The 12,021-nt window shown below is 36.1% G+C and overlaps 1 protein-coding gene across 2 annotated transcripts in view; it reads right to left on the reverse strand.

Moving 5' to 3' along the window:
* The window catches only part of C3H9orf85 (chromosome 3 C9orf85 homolog), a 21,958-nt gene continuing 9,937 nt past the window's right edge, over window positions 1–12,021 (reverse strand). For both annotated transcript variants that reach the window (XM_072404159.1, XM_072404160.1), the window contains 3 exons: window positions 8,774–8,880; window positions 4,000–4,113; window positions 1–1,491 (listed from right to left, as the gene is read on the reverse strand). In XM_072404159.1, the coding sequence (XP_072260260.1) occupies window positions 1,323–1,491; window positions 4,000–4,113; window positions 8,774–8,880 (390 nt within the window). In that variant the 3' untranslated portion in view covers window positions 1–1,322. The remainder of the gene's footprint in view (window positions 1,492–3,999; window positions 4,114–8,773; window positions 8,881–12,021) is intronic.

Consider the following 12,021-nt stretch of genomic DNA (forward strand, 5'->3'; position numbering starts at 1 on the left):
TTATTTTACCAAGTGTCCCCACACACATCTTTATTTAAATGTATTACATTATCACAATATGAAGCAATGTTTCACAGCAAAAAGTAAATCTTAAAAACAGACATGACAAAGATGTAAATATAGCATAAGAAAGCTAATGAACAGTTATGCCAATTTAATAATCTCAGTAAAACATATCCCTGAGAGGCTGATGGGTTTATAAATTATGGCTATTAATATGTCTGTCTACAGACTGACAGTCTCAGTTCTCTCATGCCTTTGAAATAGCTTCATTATTACTGGGAGGGATGTTCTGCTCCCTACCAAGGAAAAATCACAGGCAAGCAAGCAAAGCCATCTGTACTGGATGTAAACATGCATTAGTCACCTTTTTATTCAAGGGGCTTAGGGAAATCACCATACCTAGGAAGGAGTTTGCTGGTGGTAATAAAAGCATTCCTATATTCAGCACTCAGTTTGTGATTTTCATCAGGAGCAAAGGATAAGCTGTGTGTTGTGGTCACAGTGTAAGCATATGAATAAGGCTTAAAGAAAAATAAGCACCACACTATTTAAAGGGGTCCTATGGATAATAGTTCTAACTGAAAAACACAAAAAAGACATAAAGGCATTGTTTGTGTTTTTCTTTCCCGAACATATCGGAAATAATATTTCCACAGGGTAAACACCATTCTTTTGTGATTCTGCATCGTATTGATAGTGTCCTGCTAGTATTTCCTCGCTTAATTGAAGGAAAAGCAATTGGGCTTATAGGTTTTCAGTCCATGTAGAAACAGTGCAAAAAGATAACTATGATTACCCAAAATGAATCATACACCATGGTTTCATTTGTCTTTGATATGAAAATGATTGATCTGTGATATTTGCTTTTTTTTCCACTACATAGCACACATACCTTGTAACACATATTCCACAAGATAAAGGTAGTGAGTCACACTACCAGCTTAGCTCTAATTGCAGTCTGCTTCATGTAGATAATATCAGAAACTGTACAGAAGTGTTAAGTCCCAAGGTATATATCCGTTGTAAAATTACCAAAGGTTAAGTATGATCTCAGCACTGGATGTGGGTAAAAAAATACATACCATGGATGTCACAACTGCTCTTAGAGCATACTTTAAATATATGATTAAAACAAATGTTTCTACATAAAGACGTTGGCCTTGGCCTCTTGTCTCTCGAATGTACAATGGAATGTAGAAATATTTGATACTGTAAAACCTAAAATTCCATGAAATGTAAAGAGTTTGTGTGCTATACATTTGAAATGAAAAAAGAGAATGCGGCTGTTGTTGGAAACATTGTGTAACAGAGGAATTTCTTTAACTGTTAACATTGGTTGTATTTTTACATGAAGATTCATTTTTCTTTGCCCTCTCGTCATCTGAGGCATCCAAGTCTATATCAAAGTCCAAGTCATCATCTGTATTGCTGTCTTGGTCGGCTTTTTCCCCTGCTGTAGGCGTGTCTTTTTGGCTTTCGCTGACAACTCTACAATGAAATGACAGAACATGATTTATTTAGGATTCCACGATGCTACAAATCAGACAGAACAGGTTAGTTTTCCTGCAAAGTAGACTGAAAGCTCAAAACTGGGATACACTTTTATGCAAATGACAAACTTAGGGAATCTCAGCATTACCCTGCGTTCTCCTGCACCTCCAAATGATTTATAAATGTGATGGGTTGCCTCATTGGCACATTCCAAGAAACAAAAGGACAGTTTTACACCATTCTCCCCTACCTAAAGATCTGCAATATAGGCTGCCTTCAGTTAGGGCTTCAAGTGGCAAAATAAAATATATAATTGCAGTGGTACCAACAAAGTTTATTGCTGAACTTGCACCATGTGTGTGGGATTTGCTCCTGTACTCTGCCTACACCAGTACTAGAACAGGTATTTCAGGTCTTTCAGGAGCTTTTTCTAATGATGAAAAGAAGACCAGAGCTTTTACAAGTTGAATCCCAGCCAGAACAAAAGGGTTTTTTTCTGTGTCCCCACTGAAGAATTTCCTCTCACTTTTTTGTTTGTACAAACAAGGGCTGGAGTGAAACAGCAATCAAACCTACAATCCTGAGTATTATATTAAACTATCTTGTTATTATTTTCCTAAATCATTGCCTTAGATAAGGGATGCCGTTGCTTAGCCTGCCTGGTTGGATATTTTGGCCTAAAGGTTTAGTTCCGCTTTATTGAGCCCCATATTTATTATTGTATTTGAAACCTGACTGCATTACAGTAATACATAGCTAGGGGTTAAATGTGCTTTAATATTAGAAGGATAAGTATAGTTTATACCTAAATATATTGTGTGAGATAGTTTCAGTTTGACTCTCATATGTGCTGGCAAATCTTGTACTAAAATTTTAAGTGATGTTCAAAATAATATGTTCACCACAAGTCACTGCAACTCATACAAAGGAGCTCTGCAGTGGAATGACAATGGCTATTCTTCACCCAACACCGCTGCAATTAACAGACTGGAGGGGTGTCTGACCACTGGAGGGTTGGGCCGCTGTTTTGTGTTAGAGAGCTTTAGCTTGACTCCCCTATATGCTCTCAGTTCAGGGTTTGGTAACCCCTTCCCACAGCACTCAAAACAAAAAAAAATTCAATAACTGTGCAAGCTGCCTGTCTGCACAACAGTAAAAAAATAGCAAGAATTCAAATGGGCTTTAAAATAATCCAGGGAAAAGCTAAAATAAAGAAAATATAAAAGATGCTGGCTTTACCTAGGACACAATAAAGTGCAAAAAGTGAAAAAATAGATGCCTTTTCATGGCCTTCTATTGTTTTCTTCAGTGTCATAAATGCTTGTTATAAATGACATTATTTTAATCTCACTCTAGATATAGTCATAAACAAAACTACTCTACTATTTATATTAAAAAAAAAAAAAGAAAACGTTATACCCTCCTGCTTATCTGCTTATTGAGAAACTAAATACTAAGTGAATGAAATAAGCGTAACTATTCAGTTATCTTGAACTACTTTTATACTATATACTAAAATATAAAGTAAATTACTAATAATGTGTCCTCCTTTCCCTGCCTACTGAGAAATACTTGGGCAACGTGGGCAGGTTTGAAGCTCTTTACTTTTAATAGACATAGACGTCTCTCCAGACATAAAAGTGACTTCAGGATAATTGCAGTAGGCCAGGCAGTACAATGAATACCTTACCAACTAGTTTTTTTTTTTTTAACTGAAGGAAGAATCGTTTGACTCTGAACAATTAACTAATTTCACACAAAGTGCACTGGTTTCATTGAACTTGAACTGCTCAACAGACCACAAGGAATTTAAGTAATGCTATGATGTTCATGTTTCTCCAATGCAAGTCTGAGGAAGGACACAAAACTTTAATTTGACATCTGCATCACTATGCAACTAGAAAGTAGTCTGGAAGTACAAAATACAACATAAAGCTAGATTAACGTTATGTGAACTATAATTACAAAGGAAAATCATGAAAAAGGCAGTGGCAGCTTTAAATAAAAAGGGTCAAGCTTTGTATACATATATATTACCATTTCAAGTAAACATATCACAAACCTGAACAATTTACACTGGTCATATGATAAAACATGAAATGACATTTCTTAAATGGCCAGTAGCTGCAGAACTTAGCAGGCCCACTTGGTGCTGGGTCTCCTCCAGCACTGACAAATCAGTGATGGAAGAGCACTTACTAGAATTTGTTTCAAACTAAAGTTCCACTTTAGGGAACAGTTTACACTACCGCTGTGTTAAAAGCTCTTTCTTTTCCTCCTCTTTTCAAAATTAAAAAAAAAATAATTTGCCTGGAGCTTAACTTTGAATTGAAAGGAAAATTGGGTTTTCAGAAAATAGTGGAAGAAAGGCAGCCTTCTGTGAACTTTTAAATCTGAGCATGTGGTGTTAGTTCACAACAATATCCTTACTTTATTCTACACCCTATCCACCACAAGTGGTATAAAGTTTTCTCGTATTTCAAATAATTACAATGCATTACTTACGGCACAACAATGTCTTCTTTTTTCCCACATTTGGCACAAATTTCAAGCTGAATAGCACATGGTTTGCATATGATGTGATAAGCATCCCTCACTGATTTTTGTAGGCATTTAACACTGGAATGAAAAAAAGAAAAGATTGTGCTACAAATTAGTGTGTCAACCACAAAACATAATTGTAATGATTTATCATCTTTTATCATTTGTGTTTTGGATCACCTACTTTAGTGTATGTGAACCCCATAAATTGACTAAATTTGCAATGTCTACAATTGTGTTAAGCTGACATTAAATTAATGTTATTCATATAAGCAACATTAGCTCCAAGTAATTCTGTGAAAATGTATTTTTAGAAGGTATGGTCAGACTCGCTATACATTTAATATAATTTAGAAATAATCTGTGTGTCCTTGCACTGCAGTTTAGATTCCTGTATTTACATATCCTTAACCAGGTTTAATCACAATCAGTGTGGATTCTAGCTTTTATAAGTTTTGATATTCAGTACCCTGGTGTCCCGCAGTATAAAAGAAACAGGACCTAAGCCTTCTTTTGCTGTAATTTCTACAGTGGTTTATTGTACTTTATCTAAATTTAGACACAATGCATCTATATTTGTCAATCCACTACCCAATTTTAGGAAATGTAATGTAAAGCTTATAATAAAGATCTTAACTTGAAAAGACATTTGCATTTATCTTTAAAATTGGAATAATACATCAGTATGACTAAATTGGAAGCCAAGAGATTCGGATAATGCTTTGATGCCCAATCTTACAGTACCAGCAGACAGATTAATTGTGCCACATATGCAGTTAAACATTAAAAAAAAACAAAAAAAACAGTAGAAATGTTAAAATTAGACAGAGATTAAAATTTCTAATCGCGTAACACAAATGAAGCATAACATTTTTTTGGCTTCCTTAAAGATTTTAAAATGAATGAATGAATTAGAAATGATGACTTTGGGCTAAGAGATTCCTGTTCTATGAACTGAATTGTTTCAGACCACAAATAAGCTAAGGAGCATATTTTAAAAGTAGATGAATTTAGGCACATTCACGGGAGAGAGAATTGGCTGCATAAACTAAAAAAACAAGATAAAAAACATATTATTGGAAAGGAATTTTCGGAATTATTGCAAATGAGAACTAAGGATCACATATTTATTTCCAAGGTGTTGGATGTGCTATTAAAACTGTGTAATAGTGAAAAAGAAAGGTGTGTCCTCCATAAAACTCAATCTGAAATACTTAAAGGCAGAACTGTGGGAAGAGTCATGTGAAAACAGACTACATTACTACAGTAAGACCTACTTAACATTGATTGACAGAAGATATTATGCCAGTCTAAACTAAAACACACACAAAGCTTTGCATCAATGTGAGCAGAATAGGACAGGCTACGTTCACCCAGACGGTACCATGACTATTCCTGGGCAGCCAGATACCTCCTTCTGCATTTATCAAAAATCCAACAGATCATGGCTAGGCACCACCATCCTGTCTTTAAAATCTGTAGCGTTCATCAGATAGTGACCCTTTATTCCTGTTGTGTGACTGCTCAATCCCATCCAAAATAGAGCAGATTGGAAAACCTGCTCCTATCACATTCTGCACCTTCTCATCTCAGCCATCAATTCACATAACTGCATGGTGTCTTGGTACTGTTAGCTGTGGTTTTGTCAAATGCCACATGGGACCACAATGCCACTGGAGGGAGGGAGGGAGGGAGAGTGTAATTTTCCTAATGCATTAAAAACACATTTCTGCATGAAGAAAGAACATTTCAAAGAAAAATTATGTCATCTGCATGGGTTTTATTCACTGAATATAAATTATGCAAACTGGTGACGGGATATCTAAGTTTTAAATGCCCCACCTATCCGCAAACCTATTTGTAACTACAAAGACACAACTTACTCCAAGTGGATCCATTAAAAACATTTCTGGTGACAAGATGAGGTAATGGTGCTCTAAGCATCCAAAACAAAAGTGTAGTCGAAAAAAACCTTTGAAGGGAAATTTGGGGTTTTTGATTAGCAGGATAAAAACATCCTCGCTTACAACAATTATAGAAAACGTAAAACCAAAACAAAGTATTATTAGAGAGCAAGCACTGCTCAAACTACCTCTATAATCAGCTGTCAAAATAATAACCTGTGCTCAAACACAGATGGATGACTGAAAACCAGGTGCTACAAAATCTGCATCATCTGCACCCTTTAAAAGTCACAAAGGGCTATATGTATTTCGGTGAAACTGTCAAAAAAAAAAATAAATAAAAGCCCAGCTAGTTATTGGAAAATATTGTTTATGTTGTATAATCCTTACTGGCTACAGAACTGCATCCGGTCTATGTTTGGCTTACAACCAGCTTCTGCATGCTCAAATAATGAATCTCCACACCACATTAAAAATGAAAATCAAAAGAATCTTGTTTCTAAATGTGGATTTAAATCCACATCTAAAAAGGCCTAGTCATCTCAGAGAATTTATGTTACCCATGTGAATTGGCTGTATTCTTAGATAGTGTTAGCTCAGTGAGTCACTGTGACATTACATGATCAACGCATATTTGAATTGAATGGGTTCCCACACCCATAACAAGTACAATCTGCATAGTTTAGGTCTCTTATGGTGCTGTCTGGTTAGTAGATGCCTCCTAGCCTTTATGGATATTTTGTTCCTAGAAGATATCTCTACACTTTTCATGCCTGAAAGGATCTAGTACTTTGTCTTTTAAAACCTTTGTGGAACTGTGGACTGTACACCTGCCACAATGAGAATATAGGTGTACAAATATTTGCCCCCTTTTCTAACTACTAGCTGGCTGTCTCTGTTTTTATGTTTTTCAGCTACTCACCCAAAACAAGCACATAACAATAATTGATATGTGTCTAGGTGAGGTATGGTGTACCTAAACTTTACATAAAAGGGTAGACAACTCTTTTTATTAAAAGTAAAAATTTTGTTTGTGATTTTTTTTAGGCGCAACATTTAAAGGATGCCTCAATGCCCTCTTAATTCTCGATCCCCCAGGCAATCAAGAATGAATGGGAGCGCAGAGCCTCCGGGATACCTACATCTCACATCCCAGGAGGCTTTTGGCTGCTTCTTCTGTGCCCTTTCATTAATTGGGAAAAAATATTGCCGATCTCACACATGGGCAGTGAGATCAGAAAGTTTTTTCCCAATCTACTGCACAGTATGAGATTAAGTGACATAGGAAGTAGAACGCGGAAGAAGAGAGGAGAAAATGTCGGTGACTGGTGCACCCTCTGCGCCGGGCTGAAGACAGATATGGGGACGACGCGGGACCCGATAGAAGAAACCTCCTGACAGACAGACTGATCTGCCGAGTTGAAGGTAAGTGTATTTTTTTTTGTTTTGGGTTTACTTCTGCTTTAAGCAAAAAGCGGACAGTAAGGAAGTTTTATTAGCTAGAATAAAGATGGGGATTCAACATACAATTGGCCACTAAAAATCAGGTAACTAAGAAGTGTAACTCAAAATGTCTCCTTGATCAACTAATGGTGTTGTATATGCTTGAGATCCTTTGCAATCCTGTACACTTAACCTTTTTCTTCTTTTAAAAAATCTGTTTATTAAGGTATTGTAAAGGGTAATACAACAAATAATAAAAAAAGAAGAAGAAATATCTAGTAGACTCTTCTTTAGGATTAGCAGTACAAGAGTATTGTATTCAGTTCTAAAAAGTACATAGCAAACTCCAAAAATCCAGAAAAAGTATGGACATGTAGAACTTGGAAACCATGATGTGAAGTTGGGATTCCAACAAAATGAGCAAATGAAGCGAGAAACTCCCCACAGATTAAAGCTAAAAGGCCTCAGATCAGTGGTATTTAATTTTGGTCCCGTGAAACCAGAGGTTTCCCCCAGTTGTTGCTAGGGGTTCCTTGAGCAATGTCTCTCAGGTCAGTTAAAGTGATGCCAGTGATCTTTTTGGCTATCTATAAGGTGACATTCTTCCCACTGGCCAGCATTGTTGGATTTTTCCTGGTGAGCACCATGGTAATATAATGTGAGCTGTGAATTTAGTAATTAAAGCAGGGGTTCACCTGAAGACCATTGTCCTATATACTCAAACCCATAGCTAAGAAACAAAAAAAAAATGTAAAAAAATAAAAAAAGAGAGAAAAAAGAAGAAGAAAGTGGGAGTGAAAATGTTTATTTTTTTGCCCGTAAAGTATTGGTTTGGGTGTTTGCCTCCTGACCAGGGCATTAAACTTCTGTAGATATCCTTTTGTGTAATAAATTATGAAGGACCTCCTCCGTGAACAATACTGGGAGGAAGGTTACAGAAAATACATAAGAGGTTATGGTATGTTATTTTAGTGTAGTGATTATTATAGGTAATGTAATAATTGTACCGTGCAGTAATTCACATCTATTTATAAAGAAAAATCTTCATAAGCCAAATATTCTGGATAGCACGTACCATATAGCTAAAAGGATCTGTAACATTGCCTAAAGGTAAGCTGTCTTTCAGGTGTATTTCCATTTTAGGCTATGTTTAAAGTTACCACATAATCTGCTTTAATGATGGATCTCTTTCAAGAAAGACTTTAAATGCACAGTTACTGTTCCAGCCACACGCTTTATGGAAGAAGTTTCAGATTTCAGATAAAAGCTTTATTGTTTTCAAACTCATTCATGTTTTTCCCAAAGGCATTAACTGGAAGCTTGGAGAAACCTTTAGCAAATAGTTCAACTATGCATGGCTGGATGCTAATTACAGCAACGCTGTCACTTACCATTTCTTAGGCTGAGACAGTGGTTTGTACTTGCTGAACTTCACCCTCCATTCCAGTACATCCTTACAGTGTTGGCAAACTCCATCATGTAACTTGGAATTTATCTTCTAAATGTTGGGAGAAAAAGAGATAATAAAAGTAAACAATGCACACTTCAAATGGAGTTCTCTGGTCAACATGGAAAAATGAATAACACATACACAACCTGCCAATACAGGTAGTTCCCGGGTTAAGGACATCCGACATACGGACAACTCCTAGATACGAACAGGATTCCCTGCTCACTCCTGTGCAGAACAGAGGCTTGGAGGGGGGCGGTTTGCATGACTTGCAGAAGAAATCTTCAGCTCAGGTTGTGGGTGATCTTAGGCGGATGAGCTCTTTCTGCAGCCTCTTGTTACTCTTTAATGACCAAGACAAATTCTGCAGTTGTTTCTTTTTGCATATCAAAGCACGGCTTGCTGCAGAAGTTAATGAATGTCTAGGCTCCATAAAGATATATATATTTTTTTGCTTTGTTTGTGATTAACTCAGTGTGAGGATTCTATACTGTAACTGACACCATGCTGCCTAATAATATGTTGAGACAAACATCTGTCCTAATTGCATTTTTTAAAACAATGTACCTGTTCCATACAAATTCAACCTAAGAACAAACCTACAGTCCCTAACTCATATGTAACCCGGGGACCACCAACACAATTGTTATACCTAATGACAGGATCATATTCTAAGATTGATATTTTATTAATCAGATCAACAGCTTTAAGTCAACACATGTCACTTATCACTCTCTATTCTTTATTGAGTCTGTCCCCTCAAGCATATTCACATGCTTCTCACCTCACCTCTTGTGACCTGGATGGGAATACCTCAAGACAGCCCTAAAGCTATAGACGTATGAATTTAGCATTAAACTTTTGTATGGAGTCCAGGGATTGCTGCAGAGAGACTGCATTACTACTGAATTTGAAATGACAGCTGACATTAAAAAGCCCCGTTTTACTTTGGCAGTAAAATGCAGCATGCTACATCCAGTGCAATCCTCTGCCTGCAGCTAGACCACCTTTGAGAGACAATGGAAGCACAATAGGCAATCATGGGCTGAATGCAGGACTTTGCACTATAAACCCCTCACTTTTCAAGTAATTTGGCACAGTAGATCATTTTAGACTTAGCTTTGCAGGATGCTTGCCAATTGCAGAACTTAATTGCTCTTTTTTTTTTTTAAAAATGCCAGCTGCTTTGCTGTCATGCTGACCTTTTACCATCAAGAATTTGAGTCACTGACAAGTATGCAGAAAACAAGTCTTTCCTGACCTACATATTTGTATTAAGCCAGTGACTCAGAAAGATTTGAAGTAAAATAGAAGCCAAAGGGTCAACATAACTTTCAGACAAAGAATTTTCGGGAGGAGATCAGGCAATGGAAGCCCTGTTATTTTCTTTATAACAGGTTTACTTTAAATGAGATCATTTAGAGGGGTTGAGATACTACATACAAAGAATAAATTCTTCAAAATAAGCAACGTGTGGCTTCAAATGTCAGTGTACTGGCAGACTGGCTGACGTTACTAATTCAGATATGCAAATGTTAAAGATTAGCATATTGATGACGAATACAAGACTTTCAAATCTCTGCCAAGAATGTTTTTTCTGAATTCCTATTTATTCCAAAAAATTAGTGTTATTAGAAATCAAGTGATAAAACACTGTTTTTTTTATAACTTCATAAAACGAGTTATTTTTTTATTTTTGTGCCAAGACTGGTTACTTCATAAGCACCATCATCATGTGGCAGTAATTCATATACATGTGCTTCTTTTAAAGGCCATGTCTAATTATAAAGACTGTAAATCTATTTTATATTACATTTCTGATATTCCATTTGTTGTTTGATAATACAGCATCCTAATAGATTTTAGAAGAACCAAATACATGTGAATGCAGGCAGACTGACAATTATCAAACACGGATATGACAATATGTTCCTACACTTATCCCTAGATGTCAAATACTGATGCACAACCCCTTGATGCCTTAACACTTCACCTTCAGTTTATTGGTACCCCTAATCTAATCCCAGACAGGCAAAGAATCTCTGAAGCAGCATATCCAGGGCTTGAAATTACTGCACTCATAACTATAAGTAGCATGGTAAAGTGTTACTTTAGGGTTTAATACAAATGAATCTGCAGTTATGATACAAAGATTATAATATCAGAATGCTGAATGTTTTCTAAGCAGTCTACATTATATTGTTTATGCCAATTTAAATGTTTGTCCACACAAATATATTTTTTCTTCACTTTGAATAAATAGTGGGGAAGAGTTAGATGCTCTGTCAGGCTGTAACTGATCCAGGGGATTAATAAATTGAGATTGTCCTGTTCACAATGTTTTACCAGACACCAAATATGTGAAATAGACGGCAATGAACTGTATATTCGTTGTTGTGTTACAGTTCACTTTGTTTTGATTGTCAGCCTATACATTTGTGCTGCAAAGCAATTCACAATTTTGCATTTGCACTGCCAAAAAAAAATATATGTCAGTCGCAGCAAAAACACTGTGCCAGAATGGACAAAAGGCAGCGAATGTGTCCTTCTGTAAGAAACATTCTACTATATTAGCATAGGTCACAAACTGTATAAAAGTTATTAATAACGAAGTATGTAGAATAACCAGAAAGTTCTTTAAACATTTATGTCAGAAGCACCGAGAAATCACTACTTGGGTTTTTTGCAATACAAAAGAACAGACTTTATTAACCAGGTGTATACAGATAATCTTACATTTTTTAAGCAAACTAATAACTAAAAACAAAACAATAGATGGATTAACAAGAAGCGCATACTGACTTTAACACACCTAAATGACTGAAGCTACTTAATCATACATCTGAGGCTCAATAAAAGCACATCAAAAATGTATAGCGAGGGTAAGGCTTCAAAGCTTCTGGAAGGAAAAATGGTCCTTGTGTAATTATGTTTAAAAGAAGATAAATTTAGACAACAATGAAGTGTAATAAAAAATTAGGGACATTTATGGAACTCACCCTAAAAGAACAGAATAACCAAATAAATGTGATTTTCCAACATGCCTAAAGCAAGACGTTATGACTTCTGAGGAGTTAGCCAATACACCTGTTAGCTGTTGCATTAGATGCCTGAATGATTCACATCACCATGTACAGTCGGTCTTTTAAGGATAATGTACAGATCCTGTTTCCTTACATTGATTCTACT

This window comes from Pyxicephalus adspersus, chromosome 3 (genome assembly GCF_032062135.1).
Source record: "Pyxicephalus adspersus chromosome 3, UCB_Pads_2.0, whole genome shotgun sequence".
Lineage (NCBI taxonomy): Eukaryota > Metazoa > Chordata > Amphibia > Anura > Pyxicephalidae > Pyxicephalus > Pyxicephalus adspersus.